At 53.6% G+C, this 26101-nt stretch overlaps 5 protein-coding genes across 5 annotated transcripts; 3 read left to right on the top strand and 2 right to left on the bottom strand.

Moving 5' to 3' along the window:
- Window positions 1-411: 411 nt before the first annotated feature.
- GLRG_04228 (uncharacterized protein) lies at window positions 412-1250 on the bottom strand (the record flags this gene model as incomplete). Its single annotated transcript, XM_008094913.1, has 4 exons — window positions 412-557; window positions 642-836; window positions 892-909; window positions 974-1250. The coding sequence occupies 4 exons, from the start codon at window positions 1248-1250 to the stop codon at window positions 412-414; spliced, it is 636 nt and encodes a 211-aa protein (XP_008093104.1).
- Window positions 1251-12886: 11636 nt separating this feature from the next.
- On the top strand, window positions 12887-15388 carry GLRG_04227 (trehalase; the record flags this gene model as incomplete). The annotated part of the gene is made up of 5 exons (XM_008094912.1): window positions 12887-13030; window positions 13118-13181; window positions 13250-13374; window positions 13443-15184; window positions 15241-15388. 5 exons carry the CDS (start codon window positions 12887-12889, stop codon window positions 15386-15388), a joined length of 2223 nt encoding a protein of 740 aa, XP_008093103.1.
- Window positions 15389-17409: 2021 nt separating this feature from the next.
- On the top strand, window positions 17410-19212 carry GLRG_04226 (isocitrate lyase family protein; the record flags this gene model as incomplete). Its single annotated transcript, XM_008094911.1, has 3 exons — window positions 17410-17796; window positions 17850-18745; window positions 18855-19212. 3 exons carry the CDS (start codon window positions 17410-17412, stop codon window positions 19210-19212), a joined length of 1641 nt encoding a protein of 546 aa, XP_008093102.1.
- A 618-nt stretch (window positions 19213-19830) lies between these two features.
- Window positions 19831-21236, top strand: GLRG_04225 (FAD dependent oxidoreductase; the record flags this gene model as incomplete). Its single annotated transcript, XM_008094910.1, has 3 exons — window positions 19831-20182; window positions 20254-20944; window positions 21041-21236. 3 exons carry the CDS (start codon window positions 19831-19833, stop codon window positions 21234-21236), a joined length of 1239 nt encoding a protein of 412 aa, XP_008093101.1.
- A 1367-nt stretch (window positions 21237-22603) lies between these two features.
- GLRG_04224 (leukotriene A-4 hydrolase/aminopeptidase) lies at window positions 22604-24677 on the bottom strand (the record flags this gene model as incomplete). The annotated part of the gene is made up of 3 exons (XM_008094909.1): window positions 22604-23382; window positions 23456-23562; window positions 23623-24677. The coding sequence occupies 3 exons, from the start codon at window positions 24675-24677 to the stop codon at window positions 22604-22606; spliced, it is 1941 nt and encodes a 646-aa protein (XP_008093100.1).
- Window positions 24678-26101: the final 1424 nt, after the last annotated feature.

The following is a 26101-nucleotide window of genomic DNA, read 5'->3' as shown; positions in this document are numbered from 1 at the left end:
CGCACTCTCGGAAACCACGGCACCATGACGGGTGGACCTAGCCAAACTATGCAATGCGAAAATGCAAATCCGACCATCCTCTTTGCGCGGAATTCCGGTAACATTTGTACTGAAGCAAATTCTATCGGGCCAAGCCCGACTGTATCATGTGCAGTCCAGCAGAGTTTGACTGCCTCATTTAGTGCTAAATAGCGATGCAGATCTATGGGTGGTGGGAGTGTCTATAAGCGTCTATAAGCGTCTATAAGCCGTCAATAGTAACGAAAACAAGAATACAGTATACAGGCACGATTTGCCGAAAAGCAAGGCGAGTGCGTCGTTCGTTGATGATACATGATTTAGCAGGCGCCCGGCACCTAGGAACTTCCGACCCGTCAACCATGCGGTGGGGGCTGGGCACCGGCGCGCGGTTTATTTGCTCCGCCGCTTGCCGATCTGCCATCCCCATGATCTGAGCACCTTGACAACCTTTGGCGTTACCGCGGCGGTCAGAGGTACTCTGAGGAAGATGAAACTTTTGTGGATTGCGTAGGCCAACGCCAGCTGAGTTCCTAGGCCTGCGACAAAAGTCAGTTCGTGAACTGTATTGGTCTCGTGGCTGTTGGGAGGCCTCAAGTAGAGAGAGAGTTGCATGGACTTACTAGCTTCCGCCTTATTGCGCCGCTCCGCCTCCTCCACTCCCCAACCTGCCATTTCGACGGCCTCGCTGATATCATCGCTGCCCAGCTGTTCGGTTTCAGCATGGCTAAGCGCGGCCCTGGATTCGGACCACCAGTTCTGTACTGAATAAGGGATTATCTTCTTAACGTTGGAGACGACCCAATGCTCAAGTTGCCCTGCAGCGTATTTGTCAGTGTGAACTCACCATGATCAGATGCTTGCATCGCTTACCGATTCGGTCTGTGCCGACTATCCTAACAAGCAGGAAGCAAAAAGGGAAGTCGAGAACACTCAAAGCGAGGTATACACCTACAGCCGACCAGCCGTACTCCCTCGAGAGTTTCTTCAACCTTTGGCTTAGCGAAAGCGATTCCTGTGCAGCGCCATCTTTGACATTCCTCTGTCGGGCCGAGAATCGGAAGGTTCGATGCGGCGAGCGAAGCATAGTTCCCAGACGAGATGTAATCCAGCTCGACCGGTACTTTTGGGACCATCGAGACGCCGACTGCGCTGAGGTAGCTCGTTGACTCAGTGATCGTTGGGTGGGTGTCATGAGGGACCTCCCTGGGGCACTGAATTGATTCTTCCATGCTGCTTCCCAGGCATTCTGTCTTACTGTCGGTACCGCCCGCCGCGGGATAGCCACCATCTGGAAAGCGGGTCGCATCATGTTGATTGCTCAGAAGGTCACGCCACCTACTTCCAAAGTCAAGTGTGTTGTTTCCAAAGTGTGTATATATGAAGTCGGGTCGATGATGGATGTGATCGAGGTAAGGTTTTGGATGGAAGCGCGGCGAATCCGATAGCCTTTCGTTGGGTGGTAAGCCTCGGTGTTAGGAGGTTGCTGAGAGCTTGGAGACCGTATCGCCGAGAATTGCGCGTGGATGACGACAAAATGCGCGTCCGGCTCCAATACGCCGCTGCAGCCAAAACTCCGTCGAAGCGCAAACACACGTAGTCCAAGGGCTCGCAGAAAGGCCAAGTCGCGTCGACCAGTGCAGACGAAGCTTTGTGGCGCGCGCTGTGGCAGATGGATTGCCTTTGCTACTTTGATCCTTGGCTTGGCTTTCGAAGGGAAAAATCTGACGATAATGGAGCTCTTCCGATGAACTGCCCAACTGTAATCGTGGGTACCTGGCAGAGGCGGCACGCTAGGCGGAGCATGCCGCGAGTGACTTGTCGATCGATCACGTGTTGACACACGGAAAATGCTAGCACCGGTCTCCGACTCCGTCCCATCACCTGGTGCACGTCCACACGCTGCACAGGAAGGCAGAAACCTTACTCTCACTACCTGCCTACCTACTGAGTAACTACCTCACTACAATCCGCCCACCAACTCAGTACCGCGTGGTGCAACACCAGTCAGCTTTACCGCAGTACACTAGGTAATTGTTCCGCACAGATGAGTCCGTCCTCCCCCGAAAGTCACCGACGGCCAAACGTAAATCATTCTTTAGAGTTGAGTATTTGCAATTCTATTTATTGAATCCTGGCGCTGGCGCCGCGCTTTGTTGTCCGCACTCGTTTGTATCGAAGCGCGAAAGTCTCACATTAGGATTCACCAGGCCTGGCTGATTAATTCCAAAGTATCTGAGGGCCATTGTGGTCCTCGAGATCTCTCCGGCACCCGCCCCAGTATCTACTCCGGATCGAGAGTTGTGATGAAATGGCCCGGGGTGTGTGAACAGGGGCTCCCATATTACAAGCTTCCTAATGGCTCAAGGTCTGTGACGCCTTTGAGTATCAATAAGTCGGTTGCGCCGCCCTCCGTCCGAAGCTTCTCGGAAACCATTAACTCTCCTGTGATAAAGTAACTACTGCATATCATCAATCTTACCTCAAAGATGGTAGCAGTACTGTGCTTGATGATCTCATTCATGGTTGAAGGTGACAGATACTTTGAGCATACAAGCTTCGGACAGCCACGCATAAACTATGTCCAAACTCCGTGATCAAGTGCTGCCAGCTTTCAGGTTTCGCACGAAACTCTGGGGCGCGATCTGCGGGATTCTCTGGCAAACAACAGGACCGGAAGGAATCCATGGAAATTTAGAAAACATGCATTCATGCCGTGGTACATTCATGGGTAAATGGGCCAAGTCTCATTGGCGTTGCCAATCTCGCACCGGCATAATCACGGGGCTTGAGTATAAACAGGCGTCTTGTGTTCAAGTGCAATCCAAGCTGCAGCCATGATGTGATTCCACTACCCGACCGCGCTTCCGTCTCCGAAAGCCCTCAAATCATGGATAAGAAAAAAAAACGGACAATTCAAGTCCACAAAGCCAAGCGTATTGGTTTTGAGCAGTGCCTTAATATCACTATAACAAACTCTGATCTGGGTCAAAGCATCAAACATTCGTCGTTTGCGTTTCACTTCAGCCTTGTTGACCGCTACAAGTAGGCGAAACTTTGCAGCTGGCAGATGATCACGTTAATCTCTCCTTCGAGGGGTCGGTTAACTGGAGGATAACAATAGCGCAAACCTTTCCAAGGACCCCTTCGTTCCGGGCCAAGGGACGGTGGTACAAGGACCGGCGGGCAAGGAAAAAGGGATTTACGAGGACAAGGTTTGTGCTAAAAGTACGAGTGCTTGCAGCCAGGGATGCAAAACTCAAAACCTCACCATGACCCATCGGGGCTGAAAGGTTAGGGTGTTCTTCTGGGGTCGTGATTCTATATTACTCACAGGTTGGTTTCCTAGGCCTCTTTTGCATTTTGAGAAATACGGGGTGGCAGGGGTCAGTAAAATACCCCTATGATGTTACCCCCTATAACTGACATCATGATGGAGAGTAAATATTGACTAAAAGTGAAGTTCTGTAGTAAGGGTAAATATTAAATGTCTCACAGGGATATTTTACTTTAGCTAGATACTATTGTAAGTAAATGTTATCATGTTATATACTTTATATAATTAATATATTATAATTCCAAGTTTTACTTCATTACTAATAGTTCATAAAAGATTTAAAACTACTGCTACTACTATTATTAAGTATAAGTAATGGATTATATTGTTACCACCAGCTTAATTACTAAATCAAATTATTAAAGAACTAAAGAAAGAATTTTAGATTTCTCATTAACTACTAAATTCAAGTTTTGAGACACTTTTAAATATATATATATAACTATCTTAAAAGAGATGTCGATTATACAAAAGCTATCTTGATTCTAGCTAATAGCGATAAACTAGCACTATACCTACTGTAAGGCTATGCCTAATTGTTTTCTTAGCTTATCTATAGCGTTCCCCCTCTAAACCGCGTTAGTACACATTAGGTCCGTGTCGCGGTTTTCGGCTCTGGACCTATGGGTCCCTGATGCAATACCACCCCGCTGCAGATAGTTTGGTTGGCGCCAGCTCGGATCGGGTACAAATACCCCAGTGGTCGTATCTGTGGTGGGTGGAGGGGGTGAACGTAGATCTGGCTGATCAGTTGAAGGTGGTGGGCGTGCGTTTTACAAGAGCATGCGTCTACCATACACTTTTTGTGGGCGGCCCCAGGTGAGTGACTCGCAGATTGCTGAATGCTGGCAACGGATGACACAGGCACAAATGCTGAATGGTTCGGACGGTTTGTATACGTGAAGCATCATCACCACTTCTGCGGTTTTCGTACGTGCTTCGCGGCTACCGCGGGAAGTGAATCCTCGATAGACTTTTTCTCGAACCTGTTCGAACCCTCCTCCTTCACGTCTACCATTATGTCCGAAAGCCTTATCGGCATCACCGAGCCCAGGGACTCTAATATCTCAGTCCTGACGAGCAATGCATTGGTGCCAAGTCATCAAAAACCCATTCACGCACGCCTTGCGATTCATTTCCATAATGCATGCCTTACCTTTTCTTTCGTCCGTTCAATATGTGCAACATTCACTGGTTGATCCACCAGACTTGGTGGCGGGGATCGTGCATTGTATTCGATCCTATTTATGTAGTGTACTTGCAGGAAATGTGCACAACCTCCCCGCTGTTCCCGGTCCGTGAGTCCACATGGCTACAATACAAGTTTGCCGGCCGGATGGTGGCTCCTACAAGACTGAAAGTGGCGGACGTTGTGATAGGAACCCCCTAAACAAGAAAATGCCCCGCTTGGTGATGGTAAGACGGCAAACACAGGTACCGTATCCTCTCGCGAGGTCCGGACAAAGCTAGTAAGCCAGACTAACGGCAAGAGGTATCGCGGCTGCTGTCAGAGGTATAGTGTTCCGGCAGAAAGCAGGGGTCAGTCATGTACGTAAGCAGATAGTCAAGGGGCAAAGAGCAGCAAAAACGGTAGGCAGGTAGGAGGTGAATATATTGACCGCCCTCTATATTGAGCTTAGCGATGTAGATCCTGACTAGCCGCTCTAGGACATTTGCTAGCTACCTTTGGCTAGCCTGATCACTAGCTTTGTCCGGACCTCGAGAGAGGATACGGTAATGGAGCAGTGAGCGTTGTGCTTGAGTCAAGCATGTTGTACGTTGGCATGGGCTATATAACTAACAGATTACCAACCTGACAACCTACCAGCTCAGCGTAACGGACCCGCCATTGGTTACGCGTCAGAGCAATTCCACCCCTGAGAGCAAACCGGGAAGCGGAAGCCTATGACCTGCTGGTGGACTTCCCTCCGAATCAGCGACTGGGAAATGCCCCATTAGGTCATTACTGAAGCAGCACCGAGTACGCCCATCGCAAGGGGATACTGGGTATTTGCCAGCGAGTCGTACCGCAGAGCACCCGGGTCTGACTCGGTTTGCAGGCCATCTCCCAATATGGCAATCTTCTAGAAGCGTAGCATCATGTTTCATGTACATATTGCTGACAAAGGTTGCCTTTCCTCTTTCGGGGTTCAGCTCGTTGGCGAGTTACCCTAATTGTGATATGATCCGAGACGGATATGGTACTTGTCGGGTTTTTGGTCTATTTTTCTGGGGCCCAAGACCGGACGGATTTGTTTCGTCCCATTGAAAGGTTCCGCCCGACAATGACAATGGCGTCAAAAAGGCATCGTGGGACGCTTCTGGTAATGCCTAAAGATACGATTTGCCAGTGGCTGAGTGTGGACCGGGCGGTAAGATTCCCGGGATCGACCCCCACAGGGTATCTATTCCGTGACATGCTGATGGAGAAGGTGTGGGCGGCTGTTGCTCACCCGTGCTTCCACGTGTGTCAACAAAGTAGCCATATCCTGATTGACGTATGCAGGGTGGCAGGTAGGGTCATGGTAGGTATTCGCAGCCATCTTACAAGGACCACATGACACATCTCGAGAGTGACATGTCCTTACATGACACCCCTCTGCGAACTCAAAATTGCGGTTCAGGTATCGGACGCTGACCGTGCCTGTACACCTATGAGCCCTGCCCCCGGTCGCTCCATAGAACAAGCTTTCAACTTGATCAAATCAGTTGCCTGCCCACGCAAGACTTGCCTCCAGTTGTGTGTCAATCATTTATAGTGTATACTGTCAGGTGTTATCAACCTGGGAAGCATGTTTACACTCCGTACCGCTCCTGGACTTTCCGATCATGTGGCAGTTCCGAGCAGCTCGGTGTCGATGACGATATTCTGTCTAACGTCACATCTAGATGAACAGTTGCGATAAGACTGCCTCCCACGTTGTGCAATGGAAGATGCGGCCTTTTCTCATGTTTCTTTCCTCATCCTTCGGCCGGTATCCCCTCCACCGGAGCATCCGCTACGTAGGCGAGGCACGCATGGAAGCTTCGAACTTCCGGTTAGGATCCGTTGTCCAGAGCCTGCCGGCCGGTATAATAACTACTTCGTGGAAACCGGAGCCGGATTGCGCGCAGATGCCAAAAGTTAATTTCAGGTGGTAGGTGTGTAGGTGGTCAAACACACGTTGCTCTTTGTGTGTGCGTATCAAACATCGTCATGTGTCATCCAGGATCAAAGCCCGCAAACCGTGTTTTCAAAACCCGAAGAAAAGTTTAATAAAACATACCGCGATCCAGTTTCCTGCTTTCCCCATCCGACGACTATTGTTAGTGACAATCCTAGTTCGCCTGGAAGCTTCCTGCGAATCCCATAATTTTGTCTTTCGGAAAGACCAAGAATCTCATGGTTTCTTGTGGTTGACCTTGGCACCTTGGTCGCATTGCTATCGAGAGAGTTTCAGTTACAGCAAACCAACTTCTACTGCGCCACGGTCAGAGTGAATGGCTGCCTTACGAGCTTTGATGTAACGCATATGAGGCCTCCGTTGTCTCTCAACCATCCTTGGGCAACGATGTTGCGGGCTTGATCAAAGCCCTGCTGAAGCCGTAGACCCTTCAAAATTTCCTCAGATAGGTATTTGATATCGTCTCCGAAATTGATATAAACCAGTCCTGGAAACAGCTGTAAGATGCATTTCACAGAGTCAACACAAAATAATCTACAGTGCCCAAACAGCACTAAGCGCACAAATGTACCCATCGTCAACACAGCTAGTCATAGGCTACCAGTTAAATCACGCATCGGTAGAAGAAGCGGTCTGTTAAGCAAATCACGGGACATCCATCCCACCCATCGAGCGTAACAATCAGCGCATCCCACTGTTGATCCGCCCAAGCGTCCTGGCTTTGGAAGAGGTCTTTCAAACAGGAACATGGGAAAAGTAACACCAGAAACAGTAGAAGCAACAAACAGCAACGTCGCACCATACCATGACGAGCTATCTGCCACTGTTGCATGAGGTTCGTCACAGAGGGGGTTAGCGGCATGGAAGGAGCCTGTTTTGGTACGGCTCGGAAACCTGATGGGTGGGCTTCGAGAACACCGGATATCGTGCCGTAGAAGCTTTTTCGTCGAATACATTATATAGGGCAGCTGGCGAAGCATCAGAACTGAGTCGGCAGCAAACGATGTCCCTGCCGCTGGTGGAAACTGCCCAGAGCTTACATCACGGTTCTTCTGAGGACAAGAACGAATTGATATAACCCAGGAAGGTATGTCAAGAACTTACAGGGGCCACCTAGATAACGAACCTTTGTTGGATTTCTGGAATCGATAAGTCGTGGCTGTTCCAACCCTCCAGTTGATGTAACAACTGCAGCACCCACGACTCAAAGTCGGATATAACTACAAACATCTAGATGGATATATCCGTACACCGTACCACTCGGAAATGGTGAGTTGGGACTCAGAATATCTTCTTGCACGTATTTACAGTTTTCACATCACGTTATAGCAGACTGTTGTAGGATGTTGAACCGACGTAGTTGGTTCCAAGGGTCTCTGAAGAGAACAATTTGCACTAGCGTAGTTGGACGCACCGTGGAGATCACTCCAGGTGTCGTTCTTGGCGCAAGTGTAACCACGGGCTATTGGAGTAGTTGTAAGCGCAGTCGCATCTTGTGGGGGCGTGTCACGAGCAGATCTCTCGCGTATACGGCGTAATTGCGAGAGCCTATACGACATTGCTTAGTGCTACCCTATTATTGTTCACAGGATGTCGGAACCTTGTTTGTTGGACCCACCCAACCTCTGAGTTAGTTGAAGGTTGTATCCGTATTCCTATTGAACTCGCTTAGGCGCATGTTGGTTCTGGAGCCGATACTACCTGTTACAAAATGCCTCGACTGCCGTGAAGGCATCTTCTCATCTTCTGGGGGTAGACGCAACCAATCAGCACGGCATTACAACGCAATCTATTGTAGACCCAGAAGCATGATTCGGGGCAAACCTTGACGTCGCAATCACAGCTTCCAGCCATAATCTTATTAACAACCTGCCTTTCGAGTCCGCGGGTATGCTTAGCCGCCCATGACATTGTGTTTTCGAAACAAGGTGTTCTGTCTCAGGAGAATTGGGCGCATATAGCGTGTCCGGCGATCCTACAAGCGTGTTTCTTTTTGTGACAGGTTCGCCGAATAACCTGCGGCGGAATGAGTACATAACTGACGCTAGGACGATAAGTCATTGTTGACATGCCATACGTTTGATGAAAATGACAGGGCACAATTGTATCCTTGAGATTGATAAAGACTGGTTAATCCTCAATGTCTAGTTGTCGTCTGGAGTGTCCCGATATCATGGGGCAGAGTCTACAAAGAAAGGCTGGTCCAGGCTTGGGTTGATATCGCACTATGATCCATTTCCCTCGAGGGCCAGGTTCTGCAGTTAAGAAGACAGGAAGTACGCTGTCTGTATTATAAGCAAAGCACCAGGAAACTGTAATGCAAACACGAGGCTTTGACATTGCCAGGGGGCCATGGTTGGATGTCATTTCACTCAACGCATGTGAATATAAAACGTAAATGGCAACAAGCATACTGTTCAGAGCTCGGAGAAATGGGATATCGTACGGCCCTCAACCCAATGTTAGCAATTGAGCTGTCCGACATAAAAGGAACCTGCAGGAACCCCAATAAGTTTAGTATTAGCATAGCAACGACTCTGGTGTAAGAAGTTTGAGCTGTCAAACGGGCTCTGACGAATCGGTGTGCAAACCCCCAGGAACTTCACCCCAGTGAAGTCAATACCGAAATCCCGAAGTTCATTCATGTATTAGAGGTACCAGCTAGCTCCTGAAGAACGGGAACGGCTTTGCGCGGGTCCTTCCAACGCGCCTGGCATTCTTCTCTTTGGTGTCGATCCGCGCCGCCCACTATCAGATGTAGCTAGCCATGTAAACTAACTCGAACGATGTGCCAATTGTTTCGTGATGCGACTGGTTTAAGAAACATCTATCCGCTTGGACGAGACATTTTCGTCTCTTTGCGACCCGGTACTGCCCCTACAACTCTTATACGATTTCTATTTAGGGGGAATGGGGCGGCCTTAGGACTGGCTAGCTTTCCGAGACATCGGTGAGAGAACGTGCCCGATAGATGAGTAGGGAGAAGCTCTTTGTAGTGAACGTATGACTGGGAATGACTAGGAAATCTGAATGGATCTGCCTCTTAAACAGCAGAGGATGCTTTGCATGTCCCTCGACGTATGCTAATAGGGGTTTGGCCCAAACCTATGTTACGGGGAGTGTAAAGTGATCTAGTATTGATTCTGACCGACTCTGAAGTTCTAGTTGTTATATATGATGACTGATTCTTCCAGATACCCGGCCTGTGTGCCTCCGAGATGAGCCATGGCGGTTGAGAGAAAAGCCCAGGTTGAGTAGATTCGCGAGGGGCCGGTCTAGTGGGCAGAACTGAAAGTCTGGAGGTTGACCCTACGCTTTAGAACCAACTATGAAGCTCATTTCCACAGTCGGCTGTGACGTAATTGAGGCAGAAAGTCCTAGACAAGGTGCTGGCAAGACTATCAAGCCCCATATAGAGCGACAGGGTGGACTTGAATTCCTTGTGATTGGTATCTATATATGCCAAACGTCAAAACTTCTGCAAAGAGGTCGAGATTTCAAGCTTCATTGTTGGTACATGCAATGAGAGTGTTTCACGGAAATGGCAGCTGAAGAAAGCTAAGCATGTCAGCAATGTTTTGATCAAAGTTCAGGAGGGAGGATGAATAGAGAGCGCAATTGCACAAACAATGAACTCTTAATGAACAAACAAACATCAAAACCTGATTCAAAATGCTTCGCAGCTCCCTGGTAGCCATCTCGGGGCTCGCAGATGAACGTGGCTGCAATAGAGGCTGGGCGGATCGCAAGACGGCGTCGAGGAGTGACGCTGTGAGACGGCGAAGCAAGCAGTGGCGACAGTGAAACAGAATAGCAGAAACAAGGCACAAGCGGAGAGACAAGCAAATATAAGCCAAGTTACCGGTGGATATTCATGGCTGTTCTCCCCTGGCAGGATATTGACGTGTGGAACGGCTGTCTACTTGACGAATACTTATCATCCCACAACGGCAGCCATGGACCCTGGATCTCCCAATGGCTTGTGGCAGCATGTTGCCATGCTTCGTCCGTAACCTATAGCTTCGTTGTTACATAAGCCTGGCTTGTTTTGGTGTATGTAGATTATTACATGGCGTACAAGGTTAGAAGCGCTCAACGTATACCGTACTACCCCTGGGTTGTCTTCTCGATGTGGTGGCTATAGGAGAACGTAAGCCTCTGTATGGCTCGTCTCGGAAGATGAGCATAGGTGCAGCTGGGAAATGATTCTATGTTTGGTAAATGTCTCGGACAGATCTTCTCAGCCGTCGATACATATACCACCGCTGCTGCTCACTGGCAAGTTGTGGCGTCTCAAAACGAGACACCGAAGCACTTCGTCATGTTTGGAAACAGGGTTCTTAGCCAGAGCACCGCGAAGCATGAGTTCCCCAGTTAAACATAAATGTAACCATCCCTTATATCCTATGGTGCTTGGTATTGACTTGCTTCACCTGTATTGTCAGTGGTAGCGTCTCACTATCGCCTCCCAGATATGTATGTACTTGAACATGGAGTAGTTCCACATGATCTGGACACAGTCCCACCTGAGATTCAGCCACCAGAGAAGGCATTTGTCCAACAAGCCCTCGTACGGCAGTTTATTGGTCAGGAGGGTGGAAGTTTAGGCCAAACCTCTCACAACGACATTGTGAGATATAGTCACCTTATCAACAGCAATCGAACCTCGTGGCGAGCCATAACCGGCAGGCGCTGGCTCGCTCGGACTCGTATAAAAGCAGAATCGATGCTCCGCTCGCCCGGAGACACCACCGTTTCCATCAGTAGAAGCAGCATTGCTGGTCAGCGCGTAGATAGACGCTCATGTGTAAATCTACTGTTCAATGGAAGAAAGGGTCTCGCGACCCGTTATGGGGCTACTTTGCCGATTAAAACCAAACAAAGTGGTGTTGGTTCTGTACCATGACATGGTCGTGGGGGTCTTGGGTATTCAAATCAGATCTCTGGCGAAAGAATAAGCCGAACAAAACAGCATAAATTAAAGCCGCGTTTGACAAGGCCGTCTACGTGGGTTAGGTTTGTGTACCGGATGGGTATTGGACTCATCGAAAGAGGCACATCAGTGTCTCAGGGGTAGATGTAACGGATACAAGCGGTTACTCTCAAAACTCGAAAACTCGGATGACTGCACTGCACATGAAATATAGGGAAAGCCATGGATGAGACTGGAAAAAGAAAGAAGGGAGAGGTACGTAGGTAGATGAGTCCGGCAACAGGAGCCCGGTGGAGAAAGGTCTCACAACGTGCAGGCTGGACCTTGTTAGAGAACCGTTTCGCCAAGCAGCCGTTGTAAGGGAGTTTGCATGAGGCTCAATTGAATCCGACTCTAACTCGAGTTGCAATGAGCTTCGTTGAGCTTCTTCAAAGGCAACTGAGGGTCTGGAGACTTCGATGTCTTGGTTGAACGTTGCCGCTGGACCAGATTGGGGGGGTTCGGTGACGCAGCATAGCATGGAGCATGGAGCTCGGGCCCGCAGTTCAGAATCATTTCGGAAACACCGGCTTTTGATTGGCGGCTCGGTACATTTGGTGGACCAGGACGTGGCTGATTGGTCGGGGCCTAGGGCAAGCCTTACCCGGCACCGCACCGCACAGCCCGCTGATGCGCCAGTGAGGTGCCGTGGTGCCCTGCCGCTGCAGCGAGCTGAGGCGAGGTCTGCTAGGTAGCTTTATATATGGATCCCGGCGTGGGGGAGACCGCTGGAAAAGCAACGTGCTATAGCGTCATTGGAACTTCATGAGGCCCGGGATTCTTGGAATTAAAGTGGTGAATAGATTTGTTGAGAATCCCTGAGTTTTCCATGTGACGACACAAGAAGCAGAAGAAGAGCCTGGCAACATCTATTTGCCTCCACGACAATCGACAATCGGGGCAAGGAAGACAGACAGAACATCCCGGCTGCACCAAGATCCCCTTCTCCTCTCAACTTGTCAGCCGCAGCAAAGCCAAAGTAGCTTGGTACCTTGCTTGAGCTGCTGACCCCCAACAGTGGTCGGTACCTACCTCTCTTACCGCAAGTCTGAGACCGAATCGGCCACCATCCCGCGCGCCGCCCTTGTCTCTCTTCCCATACAATCCGGGGCCTCGTGACACCTAAGTCTTACACACATCAATTTCCCCCCCATTTCTCACCGATCCAACGACGCAGCCACGACCGCTACGCAGCCAGATTCTTCCGCCCCTTCTGCTTTTTTCGACCTCACTACAAAATCGTTACCGGTCAGACCAGTCGCTGCACCTATCCTGCCTATAACCCTGAAATCCACGGCCCAGTTGAAGTCAATTGGCCATCTACCTACCTACGTCAGCATCCCGTGTTTGTAACCAAACAATCGCCACAACAAATATCGCCGACGCTGTTCGACCATGACATCCCCGACGAGCCAACGCCGCCGTCGCGGCTCCAGCGAAGACCACGGCGCCGGTGTTTTCGACGATGCCAAGACGTACTACACTTCGGAAGAGCGTCACATCAACCGCGCTGGCCCTCGAACCCGAACCTACTCCCAGGTATGGACGACGCTGTCGACCCTCCATCCCTGACTGCTCGTCATCTTCCATCTCGCCTGGAGCAAGGATGTGCTAACCCGACCACAGAACAGCCTGTTCCAGCAGTTCGAGCGCATGGGGCTTCGCGAACCCTTCCGACGAGGCAGTCACGGTTAGTCCGGTCCCGAGCTTGACAATCCGTTTATCCCAAGCCTAAGTTGCTAATTCCAAGTCCTCCAGACGAATCTACGATTCCTCACAACCGGAAGTTCCTCATTCAGGTGGACGAGACACTCAAGAGCTTGCAGGCCCAGGAAGATACCGATGGAAACATGCAGATTACCATTGAGGACAATGGACCAAAGGTGCGTACTTGCTGGCTGCCTCCCTCCCCCAAATACTGGAATCGAAACTGACATGATTCTTTGCCCAGGTGTGGTCCTTGAGAACCGCCGCATCCGCAGGCCACAACCGTTTCGATGTCCGAGGCACATACATGCTCTCCAACTTGTTGCAAGAGCTGTCGTTGGCCAAGGAATACGGCCGCAAGCAGATCATCCTCGACGAGGGTCGTCTGAACGAGAACCCTGTCAACCGACTGTCGAGACTCATTCGCGACCACTTTTGGGAGGGTTTGACGAGAAGAATCGATGCTTCGAGTGTGGAGATCGCGGCCAGAGATCCCAAGGACTGGACCGACGATCCACGCCCTCGTATCTACGTTCCCGCTGGTGCCCCGGAGCAGCTGGAGTTCTACACTAAAGTCGCCAAGGACAGACCGGAGATTCGCTTGGACGTTCAGAAGCTCCCCGAGGTCATTACTCCCGAGCTGGTTCGCGACATGAATGCTAAGCCAGGTCTCCTCGCGGTTGAGATGGAGAAGGTCAAGGACCCCAAGACTGGCGAGGATACACTGAGGGGCCTTCCTTTTGTCGTACCTGGAGGTCGTTTCAACGAACTTTATGGCTGGGACAGCTACATGGAGTCTTTGGGACTTCTTGTCAACGACAAGGTCCATCTTGCCAAGTCCATGGTGCAGAACTTCTGCTTCTGCATTCGACACTATGGCAAGATTCTGAACGCTACCCGCTCTTATTACCTGTGCCGCTCTCAGCCCCCCTTTCTCACTGACATGGCCCTCCGTGTCTATGAAAAGATCAAGCATGAGCCTGACGCCAAGGAATTCCTCCGAACATCCATGCTCGCCGCCATCAAGGAGTATCATAGTGTCTGGGTCGCCGAGCCTCGTCTGGACCCCGTGACTGGTCTTTCGAGATACCGACCCGAGGGATTGGGCGTCCCCCCCGAGACGGAGGCGGGTCACTTCGTCCACGTTCTCGAGCCTTACGCCGAAAAGCACGGCATCACCTGGCAGGAGTTTGTGCAAGCATACAATAGCGGGACGATTAAGGAGCCCGAGCTGGACGAGTACTTCCTGCATGATCGAGCCGTGCGCGAGTCAGGCCACGACACATCATACCGGCTGGAGAAAGTCTGCGCCAACCTGGCAACCATCGATTTGAACTCGCTATTGTTCAAGTACGAGACCGACATTGCCCGCACTATTCGCAACGTGTTCAACGACAAGCTGGTCATCCCAGATGAGTTTGCCGTCGGGCCGCTCAAGGCCGGCGAAGTGGTGACGTCGGCCATCTGGGACCGTCGGGCGAAGCGCAGAAAGCTGGCCATTGACAAGTACCTCTGGAACGAGCAGCAAGGCATGTACTTCGACTACGATACCGTCAAGAAAGAGCAGTGCACGTACGAAAGCTGCACGACCTTCTGGGCCTTGTGGGCCGGTGTGGCCTCGCCCAAGCAAGCGGCGACAATGGTACAGAAGGCGCTGCCCAAGTTCGAAGCTTTTGGCGGTCTCCTGTCGGGCACGGAAGAGTCTCGTGGTGTGGTCGGCCTGGAAAGGCCCAACCGTCAATGGGATTACCCCTATGGCTGGGCACCCCAGCAAATGCTCGCCTGGACCGGACTAGTGCGATACAGCTTCACCGATGAGGCTGAACGTCTAGCCTACAAGTGGCTGTTCATGATCACCAAGGCTTTTGTTGACTTCAACGGCGTAGTTGTCGAGAAGTACGACGTGACCCGCCCTATCGACCCTCACAGGGTCGACGCAGAGTACGGCAACCAGGGACTCGACTTCAAGGGTGTCGCCAAAGAAGGGTAAGTTCTCCGACGACGCGATGCACTGGGGTGGTCAGTGTGCTAACGGAGACCAGATTCGGATGGGTGAACGCCAGCTACGTCTACGGCCTGCAAATCGTCAATGCGCACATGCGGCGTGCTCTGGGTACGCTGACGCCGTACGAGACCTTTCACGATGCCATTGAGCAAAACAACGAGAAGCACTTGGCCGAGCTCTATTGAGTGCATATCCGGTGAAGAGGTGGCAGCAGCGGTGCAAGCAATACAATTGCCAAGTGTCGGAGTGTTGGGAATGAAATCTTTTGACACGAGAGGGGATCGCTCTTGTTTTGGTGGGTTGCCGCGGCATCTCGGACATCGGAGGTTGCGAAAGGAGTTGGCGAAGGGCCTCGGTGATTTGTTGTGTAGGCATGATAAGTGGTGCCTGGTTGTATGGAGAAACGACTAAAAAGCTAGCAGGGTCTGGAAGAGATTGTTGAAAAAGAGGTTAGAGCGGCTGCGAGGCCAGACCAGATATCCAATCCACCCAATGCGATTCAACCACGGAGAAGCGTACCGGTAATCTGACAAGTTGGGGAAATGGGATGGATGGATGGATGGATGGAGAGGGGTGGCCCAGGTGGGGTGGGTAAGCTACCGGTAGACCAGAAGGCCGGCACGTGTCGACCGGACAAGTTCCGTGGAATGTCGAGGCTTGTCGAGTTTAATAGGTGGTAGGTGACAGTCAGCGCAAGGCATGTGACTGGCATGAGGACATGGAGAGCACGAGACGGTGGAGGCAATTCCGGAGGCCATCCATGATGGCGTCGCGCGTGGACGGCTGGATCCGGGCGGAACATACAGTGCGAGTGAGGGCCGAGGGCGTCGATCAGCTCTCGACTCAGGCACGAGGGGTCTTCTTCACATGCTTGACGACGGCTACCCCGCAAGGAATCTTTCCTGGTGGTTGGTTGGTTGGTTTGGGGTAAAGGCTCTCTCTCTCTCACTCAGGCGGTGGTGGCTGGAGTTACTGACGACTCTTCACTTTACGTCCGGGGTCAATGAAATGAAGTCTCGCTTGCTTTGCTTTGAAAGTTGAAAATGGAGGAGCGGCTTCGCACTGCTTTTTTATTGGGGAGGCCATGGCCGAGCACAAATACAAGTACCCAGACTGGCCGAGTTGGCGGCGAGTTGCAGAATCTCGGGGTTCGGCAGACGTCAGAGTTGACTGCGTGCAGTTTACGGATTACCTACCTACCTTGTTAGGTAGGTATCTCCTTCCCATGGTCCGGCTGCACAGCTACCGCTTGCCCCCAGACCCGCTCCCCTTCTCCAGCAGCAACAGGTACCGACGGTAGCGGGAGGGCCATGGTATGGCGGGGCACGGCGGGGGAGATGCAAGGAGCTTCGGCAACTCGGCCAATGACGGCAAAGCTGTGGTTTCGCCCCAATCCGTCTTCCCCTTTGAGCCGAATCCAGACACCACCAGCCCGACGTCACGTCACCCCCTTCTCACTTGGCTTCGATTGACACATTGTGCAGGCACCTCACACCCAATGCATAGGCATTCCATTCCGTTCTCCCATCCTACAAGATACTTAGTGCCTCATGACCTTGGACGTGGACGGCCAAGGGACGAGACAGAAGTATACTGTACTTCTGTGCATCGAGCTAGACTTTTCTCGGCATCCGAGGTTTGTTTTACACACGGTCCTGCTTCCCCAGGACAAGATTTGTCCATTCCATCTATGCCTCGCCATGCTGGGCGAATGAGGGACTGCGCCGAGTCACTCACACTGTCCAGCAGTCGGCCTGGGCCCGGGTCAGAGGTACTTGCCTCGAAACAGATGTAAGACGATTGGTTCAGGAACGCCTTTTGGCCGAAGACAACCGATGGCCGTCGTGCCTAGCTAGTGCTTGCTGCTACTTCTTTATTATTATGCCTGCCTGTGCTTCTCCTTCCTCTTTTGCTTGTGACTCTGTCGAAATAGACTTTTTACTCTTCTTCTTTCTTCTTCCCCTCCAAGAAACCCCGTCTCCTCCTTGCACTCACTCCATCACCAATTGAGTTGTGAATAATATCAGTAGTCTGTCTGCTTCTACACTCCTGGTTCCTGGCCTGCCAAGCATACAAGTATTTCTTCGCATCCTCGGTTGCTATCTCCAGTCTCGAAGCACACCCTCCCGAGCAAACCTCCCACCTCACCTCACCTCGGAACAGCAGCTTCTTCTTCTCGCCAGTCTGCCTCACGACATCGCTCATCATGGCTGCCAACAACATGATTAACCCCGCCGTGGACCCCAACATCGAAGATGACCTCTTCCAGAAGGAGGTTGAGCAAGTCAAGCAGTGGTGGAGCGAGCCGCGATGGAGACACACCAAGCGGCCATTCACTGCTGAGCAGATCGTTTCCAAGAGAGGTCACCTGAAGATCGAATACCCGAGTAACGCGCAGTCCAAGAAGCTTTATGATATTCTCGAGAAGCGCTTCAAGAACAAGGACGCCAGCTACACCTACGGGTGTCTGGAGCCCACCATGGTCACCCAGATGGCCAAGTACCTCGACACCGTCTACGTTTCCGGCTGGCAATCATCATCAACAGCCTCCGCCTCGGACGAGCCCGGCCCGGATCTAGCAGATTACCCCTATGTGAGTTTCCAATGCTCTGCCGGTGCTCAATCTGTTGCTGACCCGCCTTATAGACCACTGTCCCCAACAAAGTCGCCCACCTTTTCATGGCTCAGCTGTTCCACGACCGGAAACAGCGGCAAGAGCGCCTGAGCGTCCCGAAGGAGGCTCGGGCCAAGCTCGCCAACGTCGACTACCTCAGACCCATCATTGCCGATGCCGACACCGGCCACGGCGGCCTGACTGCCGTCATGAAGCTGACCAAGCTCTTCATCGAGAAGGGCGCTGCCGGCATCCACATTGAGGACCAGGCCCCCGGCACCAAGAAGTGCGGCCACATGGCCGGCAAGGTCCTTGTCCCGATCCAGGAGCATATCAACCGCCTCGTCGCCATCCGCGCCCAGGCCGACATCATGGGTTCCAACCTCGTTGCCGTTGCCCGTACAGACGCCGAGGCCGCCACCCTCCTCAGCACCAACATTGACCCACGTGACCACGCCTTCATCCTCGGCTCCACGAACCCCGGTCTCAGGCCCTTGAACGACCTCATGATCGCCGCTGAGATGGCCGGCAAGAACGGCGAGCAGCTTCAGGCCATCGAAGACGACTGGCTCAAGCAGGCCAACCTGAAGCGCTTTGACGAGGCCGTCGTCGACGCCATCAAGGCCAGCCCCCAGCCCAACAAGGATGGATTGGTTCAGAAGTACCTTTCGGCTGCTAAGGGCAAGAGCAACACCGAGGCTCGCGCGCTTGCGAAGGGCATCCTCGGTGCCGACGTCCACTTCGACTGGGACTCCCCGCGCACGCGTGAGGGTTACTACCGTCTCAAGGGCGGTTGCGATTGCGCCATCAACCGCGCCATCGCCTACGCGCCTTACTGCGACGCCATCTGGATGGAGAGCAAGCTCCCCGACTACAAGCAGGCGCAGGAGTTTGCCAAAGGTGTCCACGCCGTTTGGCCTGAGCAGAAGTAAGTCACCACAATGCAAGACCCATGCAAAAATAAATAAAAATAAAACACCCTTCCCCCCCCCCCCCCCCGAAAAATGCCAGCCAAGGCTAATTCATGACCCATCAAGGCTCGCTTACAACCTCTCACCCTCCTTCAACTGGAAGACGGCGATGCCTCGCGCCGAGCAGGAGACGTACATCCGCCGCCTCGCGTCGCTCGGGTACTGCTGGCAGTTCATCACCCTTGCAGGTCTGCACACGACGGCACTCATCAGCGACAAGTTCGCCAAGGCGTACAGCCAACAGGGCATGCGGGCGTACGGTGAGCTCGTGCAAGAGCCCGAGATGGACTCTGGCGTCGACGTCGTCAAGCACCAGAAATGGAGCGGCGCAACATACGTCGACGAGCTGCAGAAAATGGTCACAGGCGGCATCAGCAGTACCGCTGCCATGGGCCAGGGCGTAACGGAGGACCAGTTTCACTAGTGGCGAGTGACATGAAAGGAGAGGCGCCAATCTACCAGTTGCGTAGCTGTGATGAGACTGTGTATATTGGAAATGTATCTAGGTCCTGTGGAATATAGTCGGTAGCACGTCCTTGGATTGCCATTTGTTTTGCTTGTCGTCCTCCCCGCGGGAACCTCGCGAACATCTACCGCCCGGCACCGACCGGAACAGAAGCCGATCAGACCCACTCCGTGGTCATTGTCCTGAAGCAGTCCCGAAGTTGTGTCCCCACAATCATCCGACGCCGGAGGACCGAAGGGCCGGAATACAGGAAGGAGCGAAGAGAATTTTGTAAGGGCCCGCAATGAAGCTCCGTGGTTATATTCTTACTCGGTGCGAGACCATCAAAACTCGCGATTGCAACACGCGACGGAGTGAGTCAGCACCGCTCGTTGATAAAGAAAAGTGGGTCCGGCGACCGGCATCTTCAACCGAACTCCGTCGACGTCGAAGTATTGATGGGTTATAACATACCCGATTTTCACGTTAAAACCAGTTCCCCTAAGAGTCCTTTATTTCACTTCAAAATTGTTGCTCATCTAACATTACGCAACCAAGACATCTCACACACACACTCCGTCCCTTTCTTCGCTCGTAATGTCGTCCGCATCTTCTTCCGTCCTCATCGTCGGCGCCGGCGTCTTCGGACTAAGCCTCGCCCACGAACTCGCTGCCAACAGGGGATACACCTCGATCACGGTCTTAGACCGCTTCCTGCCGCCCGTCCCGGACGGCAGCTCCGTCGACGTCTCGCGCATCATCCGCACAGAGTACGCCGACCCGCTCTACTCGTCCCTGGCGACGGACGCCCTGCAGGGGTGGCGGACTTCGGGGGTGTACAAGCCGCACTACCACGAGTCCGGGTTCGTCATGATGGCCGACGAGAAGGAGCGCCCGAGCCCGTACTTTGAAAAGTATCGCCGGTGGCGGGGCGAGGCGGCGGAAGGGGGTAAGCCGCTGGAGTTCTTCGAGCCGCCCGACGCGGACACCGAGGTGAAGAAGCTGTACAAGGGCGTGCAGGCGGACCTGCGGGCGTTCACGGCCACGCACAACGCGCCGGCGGGTGGGCGGACGCTGCGGGGGCGATCCGCGCGCTGGCCAGCGAGTGCACGCGCGCGGGGGTCTCGTTCGTGACGGGCGCCCAGGGGACTGTCGTGTCCCTGCAGCGATCCGGGGCCCGCGTGACTGGTGTGCGGACGGCGGCGGGGACGACGTGGGAGGCGGAGAGGGTGGTGCTCGCGATGGGGGCGTGGACAAACCGGGTTGTCCCCGGTGTGGGTCACGCCGTTGCGGCGTCGGGGCAGCCGGTCGGGTTCATCCGGCTGTCGGACGAGGAGGCAGACCGGGTGCGGGAGATGCCGGTCATGATAAATATGAGCACGGGGGTCTTCTGCTTCCCGCCGACGCCGGGGACGAACTTGCTCAAGGTCGCGAGGCACGGGTTCGGGTACGCGACCGAGTTCGAGGCTGAGGCGGGCAGGAAGGTGTCGAGCCCGAGGCTAGTCGGGAGCAACGCCGCGTCCGAGTTCCTGCCGCGGGACGCGGACGAGGGGCTGCGGGAGGGCGTGAGGCTGTTCTTCCCCGAGTTCGCGGAGCGGGAGTGGGCGTACAGGCGGCTGTGCTGGTATACCGACACGCCCGAGGGGGATTTTGTCGTCGACTACCATCCCGATATCAAGGGTTTGTTCTTCGCAACCGGCGGTGCTGGGCAGTCAGTTACCCCCCCTCTTCCCCCCTGGCCCCCATTTTTTGTCAATGATTGGTTTGAACTGCGGGTGACGGTGCATAGGCTGACCTGTGACTACAGCGCGTTCAAGTTCCTCCCGGTCATCGGCTCGCACGTCGCGGATAGCTTCGAGCGCAAGGCGTCGACGGCGTTGCGGGAGAAGTGGAGGATGAGGAGGGCCGTCGACGGGGAGACGACGTTGAGGATGGCCGGGGACGGGAGCCGGGGCGGGCCGCCGCTGCGGAAGCTCTCGCCGCAGGAGCAGGCAAAGCTGTGAAGCGGCAGCTGGGGGTGGCCTCCGGTTCACCATGCGGCCGTTCCATGGCGCAGATGGCTCTCGGGGAATGACCCTTTTTTTCTTTTAATATAAAAAAAAAGGAGCCCATAACCCTCTCTCAATGGCAGACGCCAGCACCAGGAATAGAACAATATTGGGGTTTCCAGCTACATTCTTACTCTCGAACGATAGCTGCCGTGGTCACCTGCCCTGGGGGATTTATTTCCAATACAAGGCCCAGAAATGGTTGACAGGACTCTGTGTCTGTCGAGCGATGCGGCCGGGTCAATCAATATACCTCTCTACCTCTGGAGGCAATTGGGCGCACGGAAACGCAGGCTAGCTTGCCCTGACTGCGCTCGCGTGGTCGGGGCACACCTCACCGAGGGAACGATTCATCCCCGGGTCCCCCAGTTGGGCAAATGCCTCTGATTTGTGATACCGGCGTCTTGTCTCCGACAGTATTGATGCAAGGTTGAGCGTGCGATGTCCACCTGGTCTGGCGGACCTGCGTATAATCTCGTTCGAAATGGCCACACAGGGACACAAGCAGTCGACGTATGCTGCTTGAGATGTGTCTGCACGGCAGGTGAGAGGGCTCTTGACACGCATAAAACGGCATAAAAATAAAGAGCTTCATGAGCAGAAAAACAAGAATGATTTGCCTGTTCCATGGTTGGCGCAATCACGGCGCCTGCGTAAATTGTAAGTGGGGACGAAATTGCCTTCGGTTGTCTTTAATCAAGAACAAAAAAGAAGGATTCAAAAAAGTTTATTATTGACCTGGGTCGCCTCTATCATGGTTGATATTCCAAACGCTCATAGCAGGAAGCGAACAACCACCCCGCCCCCCCTCACCCCATCGGCCAAGACATGCGGTAGTGCTTGCGTGTAACAGACAATGGGAACCCAATCACCAAACCAAACTTCCTCTCTTGGTTACGTTTGTTTATGGCGATGCGGAGAACTCTTGGAACCGAACCGGGCTGGAGCACAAGCGGGAGATTGCAACCCAAACGATACCGTCAGTAGTGATGCGGCCTATAGGTCGGAGGTCTGTAGGGAGAAGAAGGTCACGGTGACGAGGGACGGCCGTAGTCCACGCTGGGTAGAACAGATGTCTCATTGATAGACCGAGTCCACCGTTACCATGAGTCGAGTAGCAGGAACTTGTACATTTGTTTTGGTGCACTGATGGGTCCACCAGCCTATTTCCCCCCCCCTGCAGATGAAGATGTGTGATCGTGGGAGATATGGAGACTCTAACATGGCAGGAGAAGAAGTGTGTAGGTCACCCTACAGCCCAGTACTATACGGACATACTCAGTTGTTCCTCTTGTAACCCGTTCCAAGACTATTTTAATTGCTTACACAAGCCCGAGGTCCTTTTCCACCATACCTCGGCAGATGGGGTGGTAGAAGTCCCTGTTCTTCTCAAAGGTCTTGAGCGCGAGCTCGCGGTCGACCTTATTCAGCGAACGGAACATGGGCCTCACAAACTTCATGCGGCCAACGTGGCCCAGCAGTTCTGCAGCACCCGGGTACGCAGACTTGTCCTCCGCAGCGAGCGCAATCTTGTAGTATGCCGTCTTGAGCTCGGCGTTGCGCGACGAGACAAGGTCGTACGTGGTTCCCAGAAGACGCGCGCGGTCAGCGGACAGTGGGCTAGGGAACTTCTCGATGGTCTCGAGGAGGACCAGCTTCTGGTTTCCGGAGAAGGAGGCCACGTCTTCAGGAGACGGTTTGAAGCTATCGTCCTTCCAGCGCTCGGCGAGCTCGTAGCAGACATCCGCCAGGGTCGTGTCGAACTCGGGCTTGGGAGGGAGGCCGGGTTGGTAGAACCACTTGTCCCAGTCGATGGAGGCGACCTTATTCTTGATCTCGTCGTCGCCGAGGCCGTTGAAGAAGTCAAGGAAGGTCTCCTTGAACTCGAACGAGTCAAGGGACTTGCGAGACCACTTGGTGAAGTAGTGGGGGATGAACTTGTCAAATGCATCGCGGCCAACGAGACGCTCGAGGTAGTACAGGAAGTGGAAGCCCTTCTCGTAGGGGACGGTGCTGAAGGCGTCGTCAGGGTCGATGCCCTTGTGGTTGATAATGAGCTTGGTGAACTCCGAGTCCTTTCCAAAGAGAGCCACGGCGTCCTCTATGTGTGTGATTAGTACAGGGTTCTCGCAAGATGTTGTGCAAAAAGGAGAAGAGCTAGCGCGCCAACATACCCAGGGCCTTCCAGCCAATAATGGAAGAGAAGTCGCGTTCCGCATCTCCGTGGACAGCCATGCCGATACGGCGCTCAAGATACGTAGTCCATCCCTCGTTGAGCCAACTAAGACGGCAATGTTAGCTTCTTCTTCGCCAACAGTCATCTCACCGTCATCTCGCTTACAAGTGCTCCCAGCTGCAGCTGGTGACCAAGTTCCCGCTCCATGAGTGACTCAGCTCGTGCGCAATGACGTCCACGTTCTGCTTATCGCCGCTGATGATGGTCGGCGTCGCAAACGTGTAGATAGGGTTCTCCATGCCTCCGTAGGGGAAGCTCGGCGGCAGCACCAGTACGTTGTACTGGCCCCACCTGTACGGGAAGACGAGCTTCTCGGCCACCTCCATGAACTTTTCCATGTCGCCCTGCAGCTCCCACTGCGACCCCTCGAGTTCGTCAGGGCCCGTGGCAACGATGCTACGAGGGCCGATGGGCGCCGTCGCGATGTCTCCGGAAGCCAGCGCAAACAGGTACGACGGGATTGGCACCTTCTGCTCGAAGCGATACACCGTGTCGTCGCCCTTCTTCTCGCTCTCGCCCTCGACGAGCACGCCGCTGGCCACGACGGGCAGCGGCGACGCGAGGACGAAGGTGTAAGTCGACTTGACGTCTGGGGTGTCCTGGCAGGGGAATAGGGAGCGGGCGTGGATGGCCTGGCATTGCGAGAACATGTACGGGTGCTTTTTGTTGCCCGTCTGCGCGGGCGTGAGCCATTGCAGCGCGGTGCACTTGTCCGCGGTGGCCAGGTCGACGTCGACCTTGACAATATCGCCCTTGGCAGCGCCCTGGGGCACGAAGACATGCAGCGGCGCGCCATAGGGCTCCACTCGGTCCTTGAGCTCCCAGGTGGAGGTGGCGGCGTTGACCTTGACGCTCGAGATGGAGAGGAAGCTAGAGTCGAGGATGATCTCCTTGCTTTGCTTGTCCGTCAGGGACTCGAGCTCGAGCGTGACGGAGCCCTTGAGCGACTTGTCCTTGAAGTCGATGGTGAAGTTGGCCGTCGTATGCTTGGTCAGCCAGGCGCCGTAGTTGGAGAGGGTGTTGGGGTCTCGGTTTCCTGAAGTGTTCGCCATATTTGCGGTGGTGCTGCCGAAGGCGGCTGCGCGGCTCTGGGGACTGGTGATGCGGGTGAAGCTTGTTCTGAGCGGAATCGAACCCTTCGCCAGAAGAGATCGCCACATGTGAGACTGTTGACTTTGCGGAGCTCCAGTCTCCAAAACTTTGGTATCACGGAATCCTATTGTGGTGTCGTTGGTAAGCACCTACCATATCTGGCTTAGAGGGGTAGCTTCAGCCACGCGAAGTTGGAGACACAATTATGTCAAGCCACGTTGTATGTACGCCACACGTGCAGCCCCGTTTCCGGCCCGGTTTGGTTCCCTCCCATCCATGTTTGTTTCAGCAACAACTCGCAGTCCCTTTTCCGGTGTCCAGCTCTCACCCCCCCCCCCCCAGCTTCCATCCCCAGACATCCAAGACCACCAAGAGGGAAGGCATTCGACTCCTTCATTCGGTCAGTGTGGTGTGCTAAAGCCTTGCTTGAACACGCATCCCACGCAACATCGAGATGTCGTCCCCTCCGACCGAGATGCAAGCTGCACTTCGATGACGAACGATTGCTTCGACTTGCTCTGTAAAGTCTCGGGCACAGCAAACAGACTCCGGCCGATAAGCTCGCGGCAGCTTGGCATGTGGGATATCCCTACGTGGTGATTCAAGTACAATACGGATACCGGTACCACAATCACCAACACACACACAATCACACACACCTGAACACCGGACCTGTAAGACGAGACGGCCAACATGTGAAACGGCGCTGGCTCTCTGAGATGGGATCTCCCTGCGTGGCGCACAAGTCTAGCCCTGTGCAGGTCGTACGTACATAGACACCTCCTGGGTATCCTAACTTCGCCCCTGCTCTCCCCCCATCTCTGCATGTCTGTCTCGCATCCTGCGCATGTTACTGACATGCCACCCCCTTCTCTGTCGCAGGAGCACACCTGCCTGGGGAGGACGTCTCGTAGCCCAAGGGACTCGAACATACGAAGACCGCTCCGTCTTTTCAAGGGTAGGAAACCGGACGAAAAGTCTCCTTCCGCTGGTCCTGATCTCGCGGCATGGATCTGGGCCTGGAGCCGACCCGTGCCAAGTAGTTCGTTCGATGTCTCGCCTAGCCCTAGACCCGAAGGTTTCGAAGCCCTCATTGACGCAACCTACAGATGGAGGGGGGGCGTCGTGGTCATGATGATGCTGTTCTTGGAACAATGTTAGGTATCCAGGTCGCAGCCCCTTGGAGCTCGAGCGGCGGGAGAACCATTCTCGATCCAGGTTTGTTCCGCCACACACGCCGTCTCCTTTTCATCTCCTCGCCTGGACCCCTGCCTATCTCTCTCTCTCTCTCTCTCTCTCTCTCTCTCTCTCTCTCTCTCTCTCTCTCTCTCTCTCTCTCTCTCTCTCTCTCTCTCTCTCTCTCTCTCTCTCTCTCTCACGATGCCCCCCTTCGCCCTCAGAATATCTGTCCCAAACCGGGGACTATCCCCTTCAACGAGGCGGCACGATAGACAGGGGTCCGTCATCGTCGGGCTCCCAATGCTACTGTTCC

The sequence above is a fragment of the Colletotrichum graminicola genome (genome assembly GCF_000149035.1).
Source record: "Colletotrichum graminicola M1.001 genomic scaffold supercont1.13, whole genome shotgun sequence".
In the NCBI taxonomy this organism is placed as follows: Eukaryota; Fungi; Ascomycota; class Sordariomycetes; order Glomerellales; family Glomerellaceae; genus Colletotrichum; species Colletotrichum graminicola.
Note: the sequence above shows the minus strand (reverse complement) of the source record. Positions and strands in the feature narration are given on the sequence as shown.